This window comes from Athene noctua, chromosome Z (assembly GCF_965140245.1).
Source record: "Athene noctua chromosome Z, bAthNoc1.hap1.1, whole genome shotgun sequence".
Taxonomy (NCBI): Eukaryota; Metazoa; Chordata; class Aves; order Strigiformes; family Strigidae; genus Athene; species Athene noctua.
In genome coordinates, this window is record NC_134077.1 from 24051976 (window position 1) to 24076522 (window position 24547).

General features: G+C 35.1%; 1 protein-coding gene across 3 annotated transcripts in view; it reads left to right on the forward strand.

The window, feature by feature from the left end:
• Positions 1–24547, forward strand: part of CWC27 (CWC27 spliceosome associated cyclophilin) — a 121469-nt gene that overhangs the window by 15917 nt on the left and 81005 nt on the right. For 2 of the 3 annotated variants that reach the window (XM_074931303.1, XM_074931302.1), the window contains exon 10: positions 500–672. In XM_074931303.1, the coding sequence (XP_074787404.1) occupies positions 500–672 (173 nt within the window). Of the gene's footprint in view, positions 1–496; positions 673–24547 lie in introns of all 3 variants that reach the window. The other variant, XM_074931300.1, reaches the window with a different exon arrangement.

The window sequence follows — 24547 nt, forward strand, 5'->3', positions numbered from 1 at the left end:
TTGATCAATGTAGTATTTGTAACTTCCCTCACAGACTGATGGGCAAACCTCTTCCATCCCATTATGACTGTAGTTCTATCAGGAAGTTATGAAGTTCTTAGTAAGTTTTTTCTTTTAGTGGAAATGCTTAATATATTGCTTTGATCAAATTTTAGATTCATGAATAATGACCAGATTGATACCACATTGCTATGAGGTCTGCTGAAGACCTGTAAGGATTTACAGTCTAAAATAGCCTGGTTTCATTTTTTTAGCCATACAAAAAAGATTAAATTTGTGTATGAAAAAATATTTAATTATCATGTTTCGAATTTTTTGTTCTCTCTGAAGCAAATCAGGAGAAAGCTATTTGAAAAGTTTGCTTTGAAATGAAATAATTTTCTTTCTTTTTTCTGTAAGGGATTATCTTTGTAAGAAAAACTTTCCATATTCTGCATTCTGTAGTAAAAAAATAAAAAAGATAAAGGAGAAGTTTTATCATTTTAAATCAATAAAGGAGGAAGAAGAACCTGATGAAGATGCTGATAGCGTAGAAGGTGAAGCTGCTAGCAGTGAGAGATTTCACATAAAAGAACGCATTGCCAAGAAGTTGAAAATCGATACAAGTGAAAATGCTAAACAGCAACTTCAAGATGAAGAAACTAAGACAGAAAAGAAAACAACTAGTCGCAGGTAAATTTAATGGTTGTTTGCTTTTTGCCTTTTTTTTTTTCTTCATCTTGTTTACAGTTAGATTTTCTGCTCAATTTCAGTTTTGCAGTTACTTCACTGATAGGTTAGTATTAAATTAAAATTATTTCACCCTGCCCATCTCCAGCTGTGGAAGATGAAGTTGCCTATTGCTTTCTCATTTCTTAGTTTCATTTGGAATTTTGTTACACTGAGCACTAATTGATACCTTGTATGGGAGTTTTATTTTTCCCTGTAAGTTATAAATGAAGAATGCTTATATGTGTTTATCATGGTTTATGTTATATTTCTACACAGTTGAAAGATCGAGTTTTGTAGCTTCTTTGTCTGTGATAATACATGGTGGGCATCCACCACTGAGATTTACAGAAAGTAAAGGCTTCCCAATCATCCATTAAAGTCTGGTTTAACACAGTAGTCGTTCCCGTGTACCAGTTTCTCAACACTGCAGTTGATACATCAGTTTTTAAATAACTGGGGCTGTTCATGGAGAGTTGTAATATGACTGTGTTTAGTAGCATAACATTGCATTCCAATTATTATTAAACTAACTCAAGAAAAATTATTATGTTTCTGTAGCAGTATTCAGCCCTTTACAGACATGTGATATAACTCTACGAGCCTTTGTGAACATCTGTACTGATTAGCACTCCATTTTCAGTGACTTAATTTATTTTTGTGGAACCTTGTGTTTTGGCAGTCATTCTTCTAGAACTTGTTTGGGATTTCTGTTTAATAATATTTATATTACATAAAAACATTTGTCATGTATGCAAGTGATGTGTAGTGAAGCTGATGGGAAACTTACTAGGAATTACTGTCCGGTATTTCGGTAAGTGTGGGCTCCAGAAATTACTGAACAATTAAGTCTTTGCACTTACAAAGTTCATTGTGCGAATTTACTCTACTCAGTGAAACTTACTGAGGGGTAGTGGAAGGAAGCATCAAAAAAGTAATTTAGATTTTTGTACTTTGACTCTGCACAGTTGTCATAAATAACTGCCTGATGGAATTATTCAGGCTTTGCCTATACTAAATTCTGTATATGTAGCGGGTGTCTTAGAGTCTCTCCCACAAAAGTTTCCTCTGAACTGAGCCATTCATACTTCTTTTTTTTTCCCCCTGTTTACCCCCACTGCAGATATGGTTTTATATGTAATGGCCAAGGCATATTGCCAACATGGAAGAATCCAGGACAGTCTGTTTGTGACAGAAGAATACCTGGTAGTCAGTACAAACACTTCAGAAGTTCCGTAGCAATTACCATCCCTATTAACAACTGGGAAGTAAAGGCTTTGGTCAAGACACATGAAGAGAAATTTGTTGTAATAATAATACACTTTGAGATAAAATGCATTTTGTAACTCTGGTTGGGAAACAGAAGGAATAACTGAAACAAAATCAGTTGTTTACTCCTTGCAAGTTATTCTGGTTTAATATGACTATCTATATGTGCTAAAATTAAAACCAGCTATATCTTGTTGAAGAAGAGGCTGTTCTCAGTTATCACGGCATTCAATCATTATCTTAATTGTAAAACAAAACTAATTATTAAGAGAAAAGGGAAATCATACTGTGACATTTGCATAACCTTCTAATATTGGTGTATTAAAATATACTAACTGTAAGTGTTACTGTTTGTCTACCTGTTTTGGAGCAGTGAAAAGCCCAGTGAGAACATTGCTAAAAACCCAATTTTTATTAACCACTTTAAAAAGTTTGAATAGCTCCAGAAAATGAAGTATTCATGGAATTTAAATAGGAAATTCAGTGTCCTTTTCTGCATCTTCTCCAGTATTAATTTCAATCTGAGAAGCACACCAGATACAGTACAGAAGCCTTTGTAATTTAAGCAGATCTGAGCAGGTTCCAGTTAGTTCTGTTTCAGGCCTAGATGATTTTACTTCTGAAGTTTCTTGTAATTTTGTGTTTGCTGAAGAGAAGACCCAGTGTACTTAACAGCTGGAGATAAATAAGCAATGGCATTTAACATCAACATTCCAATTGCATAAAATAGCATAATAATATAATATATGTATAATATAGCATAAACGGCTATAGTTAAACAAAATCTGTAATTTAAATGGGCATTAATTTTTCCAACCAATTTTACTTTTAGTTAGAGGCAAGACAACTACCTTTCATGCTCTGGCAAACTTTATGCAGTCAACAAGATTTGTGTCATCAAATCTGTAAACTGATGTTAATACTTTTTTTTTGGAACTGTGCATAAATCTGATCTCATTGTAGAACCATGTAGTGTTATGTACACCAGCATAATACTTCATGAGCATTGGCTTTCTGTTTTTCTTTCTTCTTTTCTCTCTGTAAGACCACCTAAATCACAGTGCATTGAATTTAGTGCCATGTTTCAATGGCTGTGCTAATTATAACTAGGTATTGTTTCAGAGGACATATACAAGACATCTTCTAAAAACATATTTCCTGTTTTTCCTTTCTGCCATCTGAAGTTGTGCTGTGTGGCTGCTCTGGAAATTGGTGTCTGTACTATCTCTGCTGTAGACAGCTAGTCCACATGAAATATACTGAGATCAAGGAGGATGATGGATAACTTGGATCCCAGAATCTGGTTACTAGTCCTATGGCTGAGATTGATAGTTGATTCCAGTGGTAAATTACATGAATATTTATCTTGTGTCAGTTGAAATGGTTATATGTCAGTATGTGGGACAAGAGTACATGAGGTAATTTTCTGTCTCAAATCCTGCAGAAGCATTGTGCTGAAGTGGTTCCCTGACTACAGAAAGAAGTAATTCTTGGTTTTCAGTAGTCTGTCTTCAGGGACTGATTAATCCTGCACCCTAACAATTTTTGTGATATTACCCTTAATATTCCTCAATACAGAATAAGTATAAATTTCTTGGAATCAATGAACTGTTGATCATGGAAATACGAATGTGTTAGTTACATCGGATAGTGGAGGCGAGGATTCAGAAGTTTAAAAGTTCTCCAAGAAAAGCTTTTTCTGAAAAAGTACGTTCAAATATATGGCAGCCAAATAAAATCTTTAGAATAGCAGAAGATACTGTACTCTTGTATTTAATTGCTACCTACCTACTGTCTACCAATCTGTTTAACTTCTGCATTGCTAGAATCAAATTTGCCTAAGGTATAATAGCAAGTTTGTAGCATGAAGGGAACGAAAAGCTAGAGCATACCCTTAGGACTGAGATACTCTCTCTGTGCCCAAGCTTTCATGGGGTTGTATCACATTTCCAGAGACATCTGTGTAGGCATTTCGTAAGCTTCTGTCTCTACCTGTAGGTGATCAGCGTACTGTGTTTGTGGTTATTTCACTCTTTCAGGGCAGTAGCAATAGCATTTTAATCAAACAGGTTATCTTAACTAGGAAGAGGGTTTTATTTGATGTGTTTTTAGCAGTTGGGAGCCATAGCCTTGGGAGACACTGCTTAGTCCCACAAGTAACATCAGTTTCTGCTTACTGTTTTCCAAATAATTGTCTGGCATCCTCTGGCATGAAAATCAAAGGGATGATATTGTTTGTTATAAATAAGGTGTTACTAACTTCGAGGTCTGATGAGATAAATTAAGATAAAACATTATCAAGTTTCATTGTCTGGAATAGTGACTTTTTTGTAAGTATACTGGAGATGATTAGTAATTTGTCATGGAATTTAACCACCCACTGTAGCAGGCAGAGATGTTGGAAGTGCAAATATCAAACAAAAAGTTGGATCCACCATACATGGCTTGAAAGGTAATGTCTACTAACATGAGGGCCAAGAAACATCTGATATCTATTAGAATTGTTCATATCATCAGATACTTAAATGTGCTAATAGAATAACTGAACTTCTAAAAATACATTTTCAGGGTACTGTGTTCTAGCGTGAATGACTTTTTCTGAAAGTGTGTATTCATTTGTATCAGTCCTGTTTCTTTTAATACAAATCCATTTGTGAAGTCGGAAGTTTGCACATCTGTTTCAGAGAAACAATATGGAAACAATAGACACCTTCTCACATTCATGGTAGTGAGATCCAATACCATTTCTGAATGCAATCATACTTGGAGTGCTCAAATGGTGAAGTTAATTTTAGTCATTTCAACCTTTTGTGTATGTTTTAAAAAATAATTTGAGACACTTTAAAATTTTGTATTAGGTATGAAACCTCGGGAAAAAGAGTTTCCTGCTTATTCAGGCAAGTTGTTGGAGAAATTCCACAGGTCTTTTGTTTTTTATTAGAAAGCTTAAACCTAAATTTCACAGCGTGTAACAGCTGTTTACAGGAAGGAATGTATACAGATAGAAGGAGTGTTTGCCATCATTGCAATAGTAATCAAATTTATCAGCGTTACATCAAGTTTGTAAAATGGCAGTGGCTTGAGATGATCATTTGAAGGCTTCAGCGTGGACAGTCCTCTTCTAGTTTGGTAATTAAAAATACTGGTTTTACATTTGTTTTCGTCCTGTAGATGGAGCTCGAGTGCTACCCATTGCTGGTTACCAGCTTTTAAAAATTTTCACTGCTTTTTGTTTGCAAGACATGCAGTGTGCATTTAGAGTACAGCTGTACAGTGAAAAACTGTACAGTCAACAATTTCAGTTGCATCATTTTAAAGGATATGCTGTTACATAGCAATATGAAATAGGTGTCTAGAATAGCTGAACTACTGAGGAAGAACTGATTTTTCTTTCTGAGTGGTTAACGTCACTTGAATTTAAGTCTGTGTTTGTATTTCCCATTGTATATTTTTCTCCTGATAACCCTATGAACTGCAGCTGAACTAAGTAATCAGATTTCTTTTGACTTAAGCCATCACTATCATAAAGAGATGAATAGTAATAGTAGTAGTTACTATTAACTACTATTGTAATTAATAGTAGCTATATTACTGTTCCTTTGCATTCCTATCTTTTTTTTATATGCATGTTGTGTCTCATGGATAAAAAAACCTCATAAAACTTTAGACCTCTACTGTGTGTATATATAAGAAATTACTTGCTTCATCCTCAAAGCACACTTTTTAAGGTGTGATTCCTCTGGCTTCTTTTTCTCCATTTGTTAAAAGACAAGATTAAATAAATAGTTTACTTAATAAAATCTGGACTTTGTCAAATGACTTGCATCCACACTGTCATTTTGTCATCTAGGCACAATAGTATTGAAAAATAATTCATGCTAGGCTGACATGCTCAGGTTCATGCTAAGTCCATTTCAGATCATGCAGTAAAAATTGCATATAGTTAAGACACTAACACTTTCTGAGCATCTGAATAAATACTGACACACTGAGCATGCAAGATTACTTTCCTAAAGTGCTCTCATTGTACTGTGGTATAAGCCAAAGGTACTTCTGTGTGTGATTTCATAGAAGTCTTTTAAAAGACCTTTAAATCAAAACTTATTTTTCACTTTGTAAATCTGCAGTTGTTATAAATGAAGAATTGGATATTTTTGTTCATAAATTAATATTATATGGTAGAATATTTTCTTCTAAATAAATTGACTGTGTACTTCTTACCTCGTGCTTATAATGCAGGCATTATAATTATGTGAGTCTCCAAAATTATTTTTCTTTTCATTATAAAGTGGAATAATTCTTGTCATTCTTGTAACTTGAAAATCTGTAACTTTGTTATTTATGATGGTTAACATTTCTGTGCATCTGTGAAATGTATTCAAGGGGACTGAGATTGATGTCATACAAGTCTGCTGTCTCTAGTCTTCCTTGCGAGGTGGCTGTTGTCATTGCAAGGCTCCTGTCTGTAATCTTTGGAACACTGTGGAAATCCTCTGACTAGAGGTTGTTTCAGATGTTGCACCCATTTTCAAAAAAGGCACTCATCACAGGAATTAATCCAGTTAGCCTCTCTGGTCCTTGGGTAAATCGTGGGGTGGGTCCTCTTGGAAGCTCTTTCTGGGCATGTGAAGAAGTAGTCAGCGTGGATTTAGCAAAGGCAAGATGTGAGGAGAGCAGTGGGTATCATCTGGTTTGAGCATGAGGTAGAGTAGATGAGTTTCTGCACTTCCTTCTGACCCCAGTGCTTTTGTGATCTGGTTTTTGTTTGTGTTTTTAAATTATTATTTTTGTCCCCAGTCAGACTCTGCTGAGGTCTGGAATAACAAGTCCAGCAGCTCTTTAGTTGTTTTATTTTCTTAAATTGTTTTTAAGTTACATGTATATGTATTTAAGTATTTTATTTATGCTTCTATTCATTTAGACTTAATCTAGTATCTCATCTTGTGTTCAGCAAGCTACTTCTATACCTTTCTGTGGATGTTGTTTGTTTGTAAGTAGTGGAAATGTGATGTAATACCATAGACTTAGAGCTACTTACTCACTTTGGAACGTAAGGTTTATCTATTTCTGTATAGAACCGTGATATTCTTTCTTCACAATAATTACTATTTCCAATTTAATAACTATTTCTAATCCTACTAGCATTTTCTTAAACCATAACTGTTACTATCAGGCCTTGTCCAACAATACATCTTGTCTCCTCACTTTTCAGTTTAACACCAGATAGTATAAATTTTTAGTAAGACTGGCTTTTGAGTTCTTGAATACAAACTCTCTTTGCAACTGACTTCAAACTTCACTATATCTAAAGAACTGCTGCTGTTTTCCTATAGCAAATTCAGGTATTCTGCTAATAGTGTTTTAAGCCAAAGGAGACCATTAGATGAACTGTGTACCTCTTGTTATAATTTACTGCCAGCTACCCCTGTATTGAGCTCACTGTTTGGCTACAGCTGAACAGGAAAGGCATTCAAACATATTTTGTATTAAGAGAGTGTAGTTTGGTCCATATTTGGCCATTGAGTATGATCTATTCCAGTATTTGGATACCCTACTCCTAAAAACACCTCATCCAGTTTTACATTTTAATTTGTCTGGGTTTGGCCAGTTAATTTTTTTGCTATGCTTTTTTTCTGAAGTTCACTGCAGTATGCTGTATTTTCTCTCACTTCAACTGTTTAAATTTTGCTGAGTCCTTTCTGTCTTTTTGATAAGCTGTATCCATGGAGTTATTTCAGTCTCTCACAGTAAGACATTTTTTCCAGTCCTTAAATCACTTTATGGCTTTTCTTGTTCCTTCTCCAGTTTTTCAACATTCTTTAAAAAGCTTTGATCAGTAATCTCTTATTAGCCTTACTAGTAATGTATACAGAGAGCAACAACTTTTTTTTCTTCCACCTCCCTGTTTCTTCATGCAGTGTCTACATCAGCCCTTCTTAATGATATTTCACCAAGATTGCTTATGTTGCTGAGGCTTCCCAGATTATTTTCAGTTATCACTTTCTAAGAACTAGTTTCACATTTTGTACACCTATTCTGTTTTTTACGTCCTAGATTTTAGCAATTAGTTATCTTCAGCTTTTATGTTATTCAGCAAGCCACTTGCCCAGCAGTCCTGATAGGAGAATTTGCTACTGTGACAGTTCGAGTGATTCACTCATAGTGAATTTAGTACCAGGTTCCCTGGAGTGAAAGGATATATTTCCAGTCAGTGATTAAGATCTCATTGGCAACTATTTTAAGCAGTAACTTCATAACCTAATTCTTATGTAAGCAAGATGTTCTTTCAGCCTGTTTGTGTTGATGATTTTTTTTTTTTAAGGACTTTCTTACTTGAAAGTAATGAAGCAAATTTTCCTGATTTCATGTAGTTAAGGGTATTATTTGGGTTGACTCTGAAATTAGCCAGGCTAGCTACCGGTCAGGCACTCATGCTGAATTCTACTAAGAAACTCTCCAATAGCATTATGTCAGCATTGATATGCTACTCTGAAACATTTTTGGGTTTGACTTCTATTCTTTCTCTGTGGGAAAGTTTTGTTGGATTATTCTAGCTTGATTCAAGAAGTACTTTTTTGTGTGTATGTAATCTAGTACCAGATTATTTTTTGTATTAAGAGACATTGCCATTAAAATTGAGGTAAAATTCATTTAACTGTTGAAATGAGTGCATGTAATCTCATTAGCTTTAGCAGCAGCTCATTGTAAAAGAGACAAACATTGCCCTCTTAACTTTGGATCCAAAAGTCTTTGCTGAATCCACAAAGTACCATGTTTTAGAATAATGTAAAACATCTATTAGGTGTTAAAAGACTAAAAGAAAAAACAAAACAATCTGTCAAGTGGAACCACTATGTATCACTAGATATACTATACTACTACAGAAGATTATTGTATGAGATTGTTTTGACACATGCGGTCTTTCATCTTTCCTGCTCTTGTATTTTTTCATATTATGGTACCTTCAGATCTTGTTACTATACTGCCTACATTTTGAATTTCATTTTCTTAGAAATTTTGAATTCTCACATATTTATAAGTGTTAAGAGTAATGCTGTGTTTCATCTGGTGGTGGAAGCTTAATTGTAAATATTTGTATTTTATTCAGTCATTCATTCTGTACTTGAAAAAAGATATGTTTATTGTGTGATTATTATGCTTCATTTGTATGGGTTTTTTTTAAAACTAAGAACCATCACTATTTATAAACCAGCAAAGTAGTTTATGTTGTTTCATTTTAACTTCCTTGAAGTGGGCCATTTTGTGTTCCACACTGAAATAAGTGGCTAAAGCTATTTTAAACAATTGAAATTATTGTTTAAATTTATCCATCATTTTGATATTATAATCAAATATTATTAAAAATTAAATTACTGAGAAAATTAGTTTTATGCAAAAGTAGCTATTTAATCACATACTGAAATAGAACAATTACTAAATGAGTGGTGACGTGAAATTAGTCTTTTTTTCTATCTCTGCTATGCTAGATAGGGGAGTATATTCAAAGTTCTTTGTGTTGATTTGAAAACAGAGCAGGTAATGATTACATAACACATGACAAAGTTAGATATGTATCTGTGTGATATACTGCCATAAAACAGCAGCTATAGTTATAACACTTTCGTTTGACTTTCATTGTACTCTGTGTAGCCTGTATTTCAAATAGGATGGTAACTAGAGATGTAATTTTTTTTCAGAGTAGGGCGAGAAGGTATTTCATGACAAAAAAAACCTGACTTTCCTTCTGAATACCCCTGATTTGTTGTTCTTCAGTGCTTCCTTGTGTTATGATACTCTGTGCTGTGCTTTGCAAAACTATGTTATACACAAAGCTTTAACTGAATAGTCTCTAACATTCCTTACCCTCTTGAGTTCTGATTTTTAGGTATAGTGTAATCAACATAACATTTTGGAAATAATGCTGGGTACTTAGCTGGGGTTTACCATCAGTATCTCCAGAGCTCCATCTGTTGGAGTACTATATGTTGTATATTAAAATATAGTCTAATATATAAAATATTTTAATATATAATATTAGAGTGGAATATAGATAGTGAGAGGCAACCTATGCATTCTTGTCCTTATAGCTGTTGTGGCTTGCAAGAGAATGAAGAGTTATGGGAGAATCTTACATACTGAATTTTTTTGCAATTAGAGATCAAAGAAGTTACGTGTTATCTTCTGTAGTCTCACCTGCTTTTATGCAATTTTGTCCCGTAGTATGCTGACAGAAAGGTCTAAAATTACTGTCTGGAAAAGAAAGCCTATAAACTTCCCAATAAAGTTATTTTGCTCTTCAGAACTGCCCTGAATCTTTTTACAGTTAGAATGCAGCACCTATTTCATAATCTATAAAATTCTAACCAATATTTCTGGAAAAGTGTAAAAGCTTATATAATGCTGAATTTCAAGGGAGCATGTAAGCAGCAAATCTTTCTGTACTAGTCCTGTTTCAATGCAGGGTATCATAATGTTTCTCTTAAATCTTATGCTTTAGTGACTTTTATGACACTAAACATAGTTAGGACTGTTCTAAGTGTTCTACTGGTTGTTCTTCAGTAGCTAATAGATTTGTATTTTTATTTCTGCTCTTTCACTCTTGGCTTGAAACGTCATTTGAAAAGCTCTTTGGAGAAGCAGTACCTCTCTGATGGAAAGTAGTAGGCATATGAAATATGTTGATACAGAGCGGTATGGCAGTATTTCAGTCTTACTTTTTCTGTAACTTGACCGACCTGTGCCAAAGCAGAATTTCATTAGGTTAGTTATTTGCCTTAGATACAGTACATCATGAACACTAGCTGAATTAGACAGTTTTACTTGTTCATCATAAGAGTTTTTGAGAAGGTATTATTTCAAGCATGTGAACTTGGCTGCAAAAACATGGGAGATATAATTTATATATTATGCAGGTAGTACTTACCTAAGTACTTTCAGTATACATGAGGACAGTGTTCTTTCACTGGAGGAGCACTTTGCAGGAATATGAACAAGACTCAGTGCAAATAAAGATATAAAGAGTTTGGAGTATTAGCTGTGAGGGAAGGATTTAAGTTATTCCATTAATTATGAATTGACTTTACAGCATGAGAATACAGAAAACTGCTGCTGCCACATGTCAAGATCAACACATTTTCCTGGTTTTACTCTGTAAGTATAGGTGCTTCAACATATAGTCCTTGCCACAGATATGCCAGACTCAGCTCAAACTCAGAGTTGTGACATGCCTTAAGTGAGTCACTACCTTTGAAGAATTCAGAGATTATGTCAGAAATTACGTAGACAGAATAATGGTCTATGAAATACTCTATAGCATAAAAGCTGGTTGACAGTGAAAGTGCTTTGTACTGGTCCTGATTTATGCATGCTTCCTGTGATTTGCAGGTGGGACTCTCTGGAATCCTAAATAGTTGTAAGTCTGTGTTACCTGAGAGAACATGTCTGTTGTGCTTTATCGCCATGGCTGTGCAGCTGTGGTAAACAGATGTGTGTGAGCTGGAGCTACCTGATAGAAAACCTTTTTTTTTTCCCACCTGTGATGTTGAGAAAAGCACAGACACAAATTGGTGGGAATTCATTGTCTAGGTATAAAAAAACCAGTGGAAATGATGTTGGTGTAAGCTAAGTCAATGTGGCTTTCATGAAGAAATCTGAAATAGGAACTTCTTTTGATGTATTCTTTTCAATTAGTGCTCAAAAGAATTAATTGGTTTAAATTCGAGTTTTGTTGAGTGTGTGTCTGATTAATGTAATAGCTGTTTTAAGCTTCTGTCTTTTGAAAACAATATATATGTAAGCTTTCATATCTTTGAAATTTATAAACTGAACTTTTTATTTCCTCATGTCTCTGAAATTAGATCCTCAGAAAATGATGTTAGATACTTTTAAGATGCCTTGCTTGATCTTGACTATGACTAATGTTAAACTAGAAAATCACACACAAAAATTCACTTTAAGTACAAGAGGAAAAAGAAAGAAAGAGATTTAGTCCTATATGTTTCACAAGTGTCTGAAAGAAGGGAAATGGTTTCTGAACCTTTTGCTGTGGTATTGATATCCTAACTTTGTAATGATACCTTATACAGATTCACCCATGGGCCATATATTATCTTACAGTCATACCTACCTACATGTCAGATGTTTGTTTTGATAGGCTTCCACATTAATTTGTGTGTGTTTGTATGCTTTGAGTGACTTCTCATGGCATGTAAATTCAATAGGGATTTGAAATCAAAGTGCTAATTTATAAAGTGCCATTTATCCACAGTCACATGGAAAATATGCACTTCTGCAAATGTTTACGTGACTTGGTGATTCCAGTAAAACTTAGTATAAGTTCATAGAAGTAAGCCTGAGAACCACTGAAATTCCTTTGGACTAGAATTTAACAATTGTTGTATGGTGTGAAAGGTAAAGGAGGGGAAGGAGTATTTTGGCTGATGACAGGAAAAGTTCTTACCCTCGGGCTTGAGTAACTTTTCCTTTTGTTTTTCCAAAAGGCTATCTCATGAGATGATCGCCTTACTTTCCTATACCCTTGGCCACTTTTTCTTGCCATTTTAAACTCAATTAGAGTGTTACAGTTGCTTATGGAGTTCCTCATAAATTTCATTCCTTATACAATCCCAGCAAATCTATTTTTAAAAAGTCATTTACAAATCCAGGGGCAGAAGTAAATTGTCAAAGACAAGAGACTTTGGAGTAAGTTTTAGTGCTGTAGAAAGTGTGCATGACTTTCTGCCTGCAGCACGCATAAAAGGTACAGACATCAGTCTTGGAGAGAAATGGGTACAGCATCTTGCTGGGACTAGAACTTTGAATGATACTTACTTTTGGTTTAATCCTTGTATGTTTTATCAAGTTATTTGGTTATTAGGATTTTTCTCATCTTCTCAAGTGATATCATAGTACTAATGCTTTTAAAGTACACTTAATTGATAGTTTCTTTTGCTTTACATACTACTTTTCCTGAAAGCATGAGGGATTACTCCAGCCTGACTAATTTTCTTTAAGAAAAGCAATAATATTTGGTTTAGCTAAGTGTAATGTTTCAGATTTCATCCATTGTTCTTTAAAACTATTGATCAGTTACTTTTTGACTGATGAGAATCTCTTTCTAATTATCTCAGAAAATGAATAGAATAATCTTTTCCTTTGGCAAAAATTAATCCTTAAATTTTTTATAAGTTTAAGAAGCTAGTGTGTTCCTTTTTGTTTGCGTTTTTATGTTTTGTTCAAGAGATTCAATATTTCAGAGATGTATAACTCACAGAAAAGAAAGATTACTTCAGAATTGGTTTTAGAGATACTTTATTTTTCTGAATCAGACTTTTTACTTAGTGCTAAGGATTGTATGATTCATTTATTCTTTTTAAAATAATGTCGATTTTCCTGTATTCTTTACCTTAATAACATTCATTGTAAAGAAAAAATAATCCCAGACATACTCTTTGTAGGGTTAATGATTGACAGTAACTTAAAAGCAGACTATATTGTATTAAACACAAACCTAGATTGTTTAGACACAAAACCCAGAATCCCAGCACTGAGATTTTTCTTGGCTAAGCATCAAAGCATGTTAATAGGTATAGTGTTAGCCTGGGACAAAGACTGGATTGTTACTGTGCTGTATTTCATCCTGCTGCTACTTGGCAAGAGTCAGTGTATTTTTATGTGAAGTTTATGTGTGCATTTGTCTAGTCACCTGGAAAAAAGGATGCATAGATGACCCGTGAAAATACGGGTAGCATGATGGAAAGTGAGAATGCGTAATCCTTATTATACAGTGAATTGTTATCACTATGTTGTGGGTAAGGTATCATTTCAAGGGTCTGGAATCTTCTCAGTTGTTTAGCTGTACATGTGATTTTATTTTTGAGAGGGATTTTTTGGTAACAAGACAAATTTAACAGTGGTATAGCCATGCACTTTTTAATTGCTAAATGTTCATGCTCCATTTCCTTTCTTTGTTTCAGTGGACTTGAGTAGCATGGGAAGAGACATTCTGAGCTTTTTGTTTCTATTCTAGAATACACTTTTCATAAATATGAACATTACATCTTAAAGTGGCACTACAGTGAAGGGTGACAACAGTATGTTCAAACATTTTCATTATTCATCACATCTGTTGTTTGTCTCTAAACAGTCAATTTGTGGTATAATTAAATATTTTTATTATTTTACGTGCCTTGAGAACTGTTAGTGTCAGGTTAAAGGTTGGTCTAGGTGATCTTCAAGGTCTTTTCCAACCTAGATGATTCTCTGATCCTGTCACTACAGAGCCAGATAAGTAATAGATACTTTTAATACAGTGTAGAACAAGTCATGTTGGTTATCAGATTCCAATTGTGGAATTTTAAATAATGTTTCATGAATAAAAATAAGTGAAATTCAATTCCTGCCTAAAAAGTTGGTTTTAACAGTTAGTAGTTAAAAGTAGTTAGTAGCTTGGTAATAACAAAACAAAATAAATTACAGACTTTGTGAGCTGAGCAGATTTGGTCTGGAAGTATTTCAGATCGTGAAGAAAACTGCTACTAAATTAATTGCTACACTTTTACCTACAAGATTGTACCTACTATGTTGTCTTAGATAAAAAGCCATATTTCATATTATTATCTATCCTGGTTTTTAATATTTAGCATGCTGGTAATTTTTTTATTACAGGTTTTCACCAAGTTGTCTGCAAGTACACTTATCTTTGCTGTCAAGTGGGATAATAGATTTTCCATCACGTTTTTGAGGGAGGAATTGTAACAAATTGTTGCCTTTCTAAGCCCTTTTCCTCCTCAGTCTGAAATACTAAATTTCTAATCAAAGCACCATGAGCATTGTAGTGTTAGCTTAGTGATGAGTTTGATGCAATTCCTATATAAATCAACAGTGATATTCAAGGCTTCTTTTTTCTTCTACTTTGGCCAACAAGGAAGCTCAGCTCTCTTTTCTCTGAGAGCTGTGCTGTGTGAGGTAATAAACTGTTTCTTTTGGATCTTTTATTTTTGTTGATTTGGAGTTTTTTGCTGAAAGTGCTCTTCCCCTTTCCTGTGTTGTTCTTCCACAGGTGTATAAGCAGCCTTTCCAAAGCAAGCAACTGTACAGGACCTTTAACAGGAGGACATTTCCTTTACTGCTGTGTATGTACAGCAATATCATTTTCTGTTTATTTGCCACTAGCTGGTTTTTAATCAGTCAATTTCTTAGTCATTTCCCTACTGTTGTTAGGCTTTTACTCTATTTTCATTCCACTGTCACTTTGTTTTTAACAGTTGGGCCTATTGAAGATCACTTTACATTCCCAATTCCTTTGTAAAGTTTTCATTTTCAGAGTTTTTTGCTAGTTATAACTCAAAGCAATTTACATTATATGGGGCGCAATTACTGCTGGCAGTCTGTTATTAAATTAGAGGTGAATTCTACTGCAGAATATTTACTCCTTAAGTACAATAATAATTTTTTCTCTATAAAAATGTTTGTTTCATGAATACATTTGTATCTAGATAATTTACCTTCTTAATTGTATTTTTTCTCATATTTCTTCTGAATTTGGGCATAGAATATTTGAAGAAATTTTTTTTTGTCAATATGCTCATGTTTGAAGCTGTTTTCTTCAAAAATGATAATGGAAATAATTTGAGAGGAACTTTAGTAGCTAATGATAATAGTTGCATTTAGTCTGCTTCTTTTAAGGGGGTGTTTTCAAGGTTTTTCAGATACATTCAATTATAGTTTGTTAGCTGTATTGCTACCTGCATACTTCTAGGGGATATTGCGTGAATCTTACAGATGTGATTTTGGGAACGCTCTTTCAGACTAAATGATTCTTCATAAATCTTCAGTGTTTCTAGCAATCAAATTCAGAATTCTGTTGAAGGAATTCATTGTGCTAGCGTAATAGACAACTTGATATTTATATTGAAAGGAAAAAAAAGTGATATTTTCTAGAACTGAAGACCAGAATACACTACATTGACCCTCATTTTTCAAGCTGATGCTTTGCAAAATACGCTTTTTTACTCTTGGAAATCTATTCTTTATTGTTAATATTTTTTTAAAAAAGAAGAACAAACCAAAACCTGAGCATTGCACTGTTCTTTTGGTCTTAATCTTTACTACTGTAAAATATTTCTGAATAGATCATTGTGGACCATATTCATAGGTTAGCATTCCTGGACTAAGTTCTGCAGTGAACTTTACAAATCCAGTATTGCAAAAGTTGTTCAGTTGTTTTCTCTGATTTCTTGCATGATAATAGTACTGTTTCCTCACCGTTGTGAACTCTTGGAATGAGAAGGCTACACTTGTGTTTTAAATTGAAATGATATAGCAAATTCTGTAGTAGTTAAAGCAATGTGTGTGTTCTGTTTCTCCCATAAACAGCATAGTTTTTGTTGTAGTAGCTGCAATTTCAGTACATGTTTTGTTGATATTCTATTGCTGGCTGATGGATTTTTCACAATCATGTTTATATTTATGTGGTACTCCTTCAGAATATCTCAAAGAAATTCAAGTTACTCAATTTAGTTTTGTTTGGGGTTTTTTTGCATTGGGCTTTTTTGTAAAGGGTGAGTAATTGTATGACATGGTGTTTTGCTTTTCACATGAACAATTTAAACCTTTATATAGGTAGTTAAATAGTAATACTATTAATATTGTTACTTTAAAGTACATTTAGGCATGGAGAACATGGTAGAGTTTCTGAATAATTACAAGCCTGAAAAACTTTTAGATGCTTTATTAGAAATGTATTTCCTGAAAATTATCATCATAAGCATTTGCATTCATTCTTGCTGCAAAAAAATCTAAGATGTATTAATCAAGGTTCTGAACAGAATTTATGTCAGCAAGAATAAAGAAAACCAACTTGAATCATTATAATGGTATATATGCTTCTAATGAAAAGAAGCTGTTTATCTAATAAAAATGGAAAACATCCAAAAAGCCTGGACTTTGTAGGGATAAGGCAGAAAAGACTTCTATGATCATTTAATACAGTGTTTTACCTAATGGAGCGCACAAGACTCTCTTAAATTCTTTTGTCTCACTGTTCTGGTGGAAAATAATCCCATTTTAATGTAGAGATTCATGCTGAACGATACTTCACTAAACTTTTCTTTGGTAACTGCCATTCTTGTTAAGTAAATAAAAGTGGTGCTTCTTTTTGATCTGCCTTTTGGCTCATCTTAGAGCCATTAGACACTTTTTCACTCATTTGCTAGCCTTCTCTTAAGGCATTCGTTTGGAAATTGTCACCAAATCATCCCTGAATTTTGCTTGATAAATTAAGTAGATTGAGCGTTAACCTTTCTTTTGTGGCTTTTTACTGTTTCCCCAGCCTTTGTCATGTGTAAACTATGCTATGTCTTCTTTCACACAAGGCAGTTGGACAGTCTCTGTTTTCTTTATGTCCATAAGTAGAAATAAAGTCGTTTTTTCATGGTTCTAAGTTAATGGTTCCATTATTTTTGCTCAAGAACAGTTTATCAGGCTTATAATTATCTGGGTTATATTTTCTCTTTATAAATAGTGATACAACATTATGTTTTCTCACCTTCTTTCTCCCCCTACTTCTCTAGAATTTCCTTCCTCTGTTATTCACAACCAGTGTTCCCCATGGCTCAGAAATCTCTTTAAACATCTTTTAAAAAACAGTTGGATGCAAACTGTCTGACCCTGTTGCTTTTTTTGTACTGCATAATTTTTAGTAGCTATTCCTTCTATTTTGGGATAACTCAAGAAGACAGAAAAATGTATCGTCTTCAGACGTCTTATCTGGATTCCTCAGAGAACAGAAAGAGCTATTGAATCCTTCCCTCAACCTGCTGGCCACACTTCTTTTGATGCAACCCAGGATGTGGTCGGCTTTCTGGGTTGTGAGTGCAGATTGCCGACTCACGTCTGTGTTGGTTTAAGCCCTGCCAGGACCAGAGACCATGTTGCCATTGCCCCTCCCCCACAAACCCCGGGTTAAAATAAGAAGAAATTTAATACAACAGTGTGATAAATAACAACCCGAACAACAACAGTAGCAATGATAAAAACAATAAACAGCAATAACAGTAAGCAAGACAAAAGATATACAGAGAAATATCGCAGTGGTTACGGAACAAGCCTGCCGTGTGCTCCCTACCACCAAAGCCACAAAGGAAAATGTTCCCGCACTCCCATAACCGGACCTGACGTCAGTATGGTATGAATAACCCGGCTGGAGATCCCTTCCCCCTTCTCTGCTGGGGAAACTTAACCCTGTCCTAGTTGAACCAGGACAATGTCCTGCTTTTCATTCACCAGTACCCCCAAGTCCTCCGCAGTGCTGCTCTCAGTCCCTTCATCCCCCAGCCTGTATTGATACCAGGGGTCACCCCTACCCAGGTGCAGGACCTTGCACTTGGCCTTGTTGAACCTTGTGAGGTTCACATGAGCCTACTTCTCAGGTTTGCATCTGGCTGGCAGCCCGACCTTCATGCATGTCAACCACACCACTCAGCTTGGCATCATCTGTAAACTTGCTGAGAGTGCGCTCGATCCCACTGTCTGTGTCATCGATGAAGATAATAAACAGTACTGCTCCCAGTACAGGCCGCTGAGGGACACGACTCATTGCAAATCTGGATCTGAGCAGATGATTGAGCTGTTGACCGCTGCTCTCCGGATGAGACCATCCAGCCAATTCTTCATCCATCGAACAGTCGCTCCTAGTTAGAAGGATGATGTAGGGGACTGTGTCAAACACCTTACATAAGTCCAGATAGATACCATTGATAACTCTTCCTTTGTCCCTGAGGGCCATTTCCCAGGGTGTCCTATTGACTAACTCTTTGAACAGGTGGAATTCTGCTCTCATAATATTCAGGGTCCTGACTTCAGTCTTTGCTTGTCCCATCTTCCTCAGGTCTGGAAACTCCACCAGTGCATGATCACTGTAGTCCAGGCTGCATCCAGTCTTTGATGTCACCGGTTATCTCACTTGCATTGGTGACCAACAGGTCCAGTATTGCATCCCCTCTGGTAGGCCTGTCTGTTGCCCAGCTCAAGAAGTTATCCTTGATGCACTCCAGGAGTCCCCTGAACTGCCCACAGCATAGTAGTGTAATATACATTAATAGGTATGGGATGTTATGTCTAGCTCACTCCAGACTGGTGATTCCTGTTTAGGTTCTTATTCCCTTTTTTTTTCTGTTGTTGAATGTATTTCATTAATACCTTCAATTGGTGTGGTTCAGAATTCAGAGCAATTTTTGAAACTGGATTTTGAAACTGGATTTTGTCACTTTAATATAGATGGCCTACAGTAGATCATTATTATTGTATTTAAGTAATGTATGTAAGTTGAACCAGAGTGGTCTTCAAATACTGTGCCTTGGCCACTTCCCTTAAAAATTTAATACAGTGTTCTTAGGCCACTAATTAAAGTCAATGAACAGATGAATCTGTAATAATTTTTTTTAGAGCATAGGACGTGATTTGTCCTCTGTGTAGGCCCTTTGCAGAATCTGAATTTTTCCTTAAACTTTTCCACAGGAATTTTAATGGGTTTTGCTCAAATTTTGAAGCTTTATGGAACAAGATCGGCTGCCATATTCTGTCACTGTAAACAATATTAAAACTATAGCCTGATCTGACCAAAATGGTCCCCATTTTCCTTTAATGTATGGAGATGGTGCAAATGAAGATTCTTCAAGAAAAGATGTCACTTCTTTGTCTTCTCCAGAAAGTTGAAATGACTTCATCTTCTCAGGAAACAGGAGAGGAGCATGGGTGGGAATGACAGTGGTTGGGGGATGCCAACAGAAATTAGGCAAGGAAGGGAAGAGTCAGAAGAGCATGGTAGAGAAAGCCAGGAAGATTGAAGACATGAAAAGAATATGAAGACCAGGTCAGCGAGGAGCACATGAGAATGGCAGGATTAGACTGGGGTAGGTAGGGGCTTGTGAGAGAATGAGAAAGGAAAATCTGCTGACTGACAGGATAGAATGAGAATGGGTAGATTATGGACAGTTTGACTGAGGGCAGGATGAGTTTATTCTCCTTCTGTTTCTCACATGCACAGTTCTGAGATGAGTCTCATGGCACTATGGGACACAGGAATCATATTTCTTCATATAAGGATATAAGTTGATAGGTTTTTCATGATGGAATTAACATTTGAATATTAATTGTGAGATCATAATATCTAATTTGGAAGTGGTTGGTTGTATATGGAATGGAGAATATTTCTGAATGCATGTACATTAAATACTACCCTAGTAACAGTGTCTGTGATTCACTATTTCTGAAAAAAATTCAGCAAGAGATAGCAGTGACTTTAAATATAGCATGTCATTGGTACAGAAATGGCATTATGATAATATTCCCTTTAAAAGTATATGTGTACTGTAATTTATTGTACATGGAAACAATAATAGCGAATCAATCATTTATTGATGTGTTTGTTGTGGTAGAAGATAGGGCCCATGCTAAATTTTATGGAAATATTTACCCTCTTTAAGATAGCAGTCATAAACAAGTAATTTGTGTGGCTGTTTCAGTGACTGCAACACAAAATGGAAAAAAAAAAAAAAAATTGTTGTGAATTGAGCTCAACAGTTGCATAATCACTTCCAGGAAAAGAGGATGGAGTTAAAATGTCCAGTGTACTCTGATCTGCAAATTTTTTTTTTTTTCATTTGTAGTGCATATTATGCCTGAAACATTCAAGCTGATAGCTTTTTGAAGAGTTACTTAGGGATATTAATTACAGTTTACTTTGGAGTATTCTGGTGATTTATTTTTAATGAAAATGTGATCCAGGTTTCAGATTGTTTCATAGATGCTTTATGCTTTTTTTCTTGCAATTCAACATTGAGCAATTCACTGTTCATTTACAGTTGCCCAAGACAGATAGGTAATAAACTATTACTTAGGTATGTTCAAGTTTCTAGCCTGTACTCAGATGTTTTGATTAGAATGTATGGTATCTGAAACTAGCCATTTTGTTAAATTGCCCAAAGAAAAACAGATTGTAAGATTTAAACCAAACAAATAAATCACTTCAGCCCTATAAAATGCGATTTGTATATCAGGTTTCTAATATATTTGAAGTTAAAGTAACCTTTCAACAACAAAGTGTATTATTCTCATTTGCAAAAGTAGCTGCTTAAATGAAAAATAAATCTTTGGCTACTTAAAATAGCTGTAACTTTTATGTCCTGTTTTCTTTCATAGCTCATTCTGAGAATGATATCATTATAAGTACTTTTAGTGGAAAATGTCATTGAATTAAATGTGGCAATAATCTTCAATTGCTATAAAAGTGTAGAAATTTAACTAAAAGCAAATCATTTTTTTAAAAAGAGCTGCATGATCCAGTGAAAACAATCTTTTTAATTGAAGCTGCTGTCTTTTTAATACCACCACTGCCCAAAAGAAAATGTTGTAGTTGGTGGAATTTTATTAGGATGTTAAAGCAACGTTGAAACACCATCTTATATCCTTCTTATATAACTGAATTCAAACCTCCTTGAGAAAAGACTTATGCCTACCAAGAAAACAGTATTAATACTGCTTTATGTATGAATCACAATCCAGTGATATTTTAAAGGACTATTGTTAGTGTTAAAACTGTTATAATCTTCTTGGTTTGTTTGGCAATTCTTCAACAAAGATCGTCAAAATAATATGATCATCCTTAACAGGAGATAATTTTTGCGTCACATATTGCCCTTCACGTCAGTTTTATGAGCTATCCCTTAAATCCTGTTCATAATTTGTATGATCAGAAATTTCACCTGTGAAGTTTCCAGTGGCCAGACAAAACATTAGCTGTTACTGACTGTTAGATAAATAGTTTAACTTGTTCAAAGGCACACAAAATAGTCATCTGCAAAGTTGTATCTGCAGTCTGTCCATTGCAGGTATGTTATAAGGTTATAGCAAAGCTTTGTATTTCTAGCCATTTTCTGATGGGAGGTTTAAAGGATTAAGCAGCTGTTTTCATAGCTGTGTAATCAATAAGGTTGTGGGATATCGGTGGGGGGAAAATGCATTCATGATTGTCTGTTTTTGTTCAAGCACTTCCTCCACAAATTCACTGACCAGTAACCTTTGTGCTTTTTTTTTTTTCAATGACTGCTGAAATGGTAGTTGTGTCCTGTTGGCAGAAAAGTATGATTTTGAATAGTGGCTATTGTTCTATTAACCTTAGACCTCTCTGGCTAGAGGATCAGCAAGAATGCCTGCTAAGATAAAGTGACAGTGTTGTCGCCTGTTCATGGGAATGACTCGCTGATAAACTATGACAGTAGAAAAAGCCTTAAGGGTGCAAAAAGCTATGTTAAACTTCACGTATTGGTCAGCAGAACTCTTATTTACAAGCAGATTTGTCCATTAGTGCCTATTAGGAAGTATGATTTTGAAGTGCATCTTGCACACTATACTGATTTGTACTGTTACGGTTTATAAAATAATTCTTGAAACAATTACAAATCATGAGGTTCTATTTCTATTTCTTTGCTTTCATGTTATTTTTTTGATGCCAGAATGTTTAAGGCTTCTTTTAATCCTTACAAGGCAAGGAATTATGTGATGTTTATTAAAGTAGGTACATTTCTGGTACTCTTACTCAAACTTGTATGCCAAAAGACTAAATAGTAAGTTCCTCTCTCATACCTCCAAATCTTTGAGTAATTCCTACATTCAGACTAACTGTAGGCAAGGGTAGGTGCCATCATTGTTTCATCAGGTTCTGCTAGAATGCTCCAAAAGATACTCAACTTGATTTAAATACATTTATAACAGAATTTTTTGTGATTAATATAGTGTTATAAAAATACATGCTTCTAAATACCTTTGGAATTAAAATATTCTGTGATTCTTGAGACATTTTAGTGTGTACTGAAGATTGGAATTCACAGAGACTGATATTTCATCTTTACATAATGTATGCTTTTAGAAATATTCTAACGGATGTTGAAACTGTTAACTTGGAATCTTAGAATCATTTAGGTTGGGTCTAGGATGAGGAATGAGTCCAACCATAAACCTAATGTCCAACCATAAACCTAATGTTGCCAAGTCCACTACTGAACCATGTCCCAAGTGCCACATCTACACATCTTGTCCATAAATACAATGATGCATAACCAACATGAGATAAAAATCCAGACTCTTAGGAACTAAGATTTTAATGTAATTCTTAAAGATGTATTTCTGTGATTCAGATGTATTTGAAGAAGAAAATATGGTAAATAACCTTTTATTTCTCTTTTTTTTTGTCTTGAGTGATGTCTCATGTAAAATCATCAGACATTGTTCATTCATTTCTATCATCATAAGCTTAAATGTATATTGTACTGAAATCAGTGAAGTACAGATGTTCCCTTTTTCAGGGTTGTTTTTCAAGAGTGAAATTGTTGTCACATGGAATGAATAACAGAATTAATCTCATACACTTTAAGTTCCAACTAGGGTCAGTTTCGTAGACATTTATTTGGTTACATTTGTGAAATTCCATCAGATTTGTGAGGCTACCCCTTTGAGATCCAAATAATGCATATTGTAATCTAAACAAGTGTAGTGAAAATTACCTTTTGTAAGTACTTGCAGGTGAATGTATTTTAGAGCTTCCATTGTTGCAGATATGCTGATTTCTTGGATAACTCAGAATCTCAGGACCCAGCCTTAAAGTGTGTGGGTTGCATACCTTTAATTTATTAAATACTAAAGATTGTTCAGAATTGAACCTGAGGGTTCAAGTAATTCTTAAGTCTTCTGCTTGAGGGAAGTTCCTTGAAACTAATTTGAGCCTTACCATGACAAAACTTTTTATTTTCCAAAAAATTACTGCATCCGCATGGGGAATGTATGTTGTAATAGTGGTCAGTTGTAGACTAAGCCCCTGTTCTGTGCATAATCTTTTAATTCCTTTTTTTCTAGCTAAGCAGAAAGAAGCTCTAACACAGTCTTTCTTTGACTTTTAAGACTAGTCTGAATGTAGTACTGATAAAGCACCTCCTGCTATTCTGTCATTTGTATGACTAGAATGACATCACCCATTACTTCCTTGTCCAAAGCCCACAGTATTCAAGGTGTGGCCTCACCAGTGCAGAGTACAGGGGGTCAGTCACTTCCCTAGTCCTCCTGGCCACACTGCTTCTGATACAAGCCAGGATGCTTCTTGGCCACCTGGGCACACTGCTGGCTCATATTCAGCTGTCTGTCAACCAATACTCCCAGGTCCCTTTTTTGTCAGGCAACTTTCCGGCGACTCTTCCCCCACCCTGTAGTGTTGCACTGGGTTGTTGTGACTCAAGTGCAAGACCTGGCACTTAGCACTTTTGTACCTCATACACTTGGCCTCGGCCCATCGCTTCAGCCTGTCCAGGTCTTTCTGCAGAGCCTCCCCACCCTCAAGCAGATCAACACTCCCACCCAACTTGGTGTCATCTGCAAACTGACTGAGGGTGCACTTGATCTGGTGGTGAAGGGTCTAGAGCACAAGTCTTATGAGGAGCAGCTGAGGGAACTGAGGTTGTTTAGTCTAGAGAAAACGAGGCTCAGGGGAGATCTTATCACTGTCTACAAATACCGGAAAGGA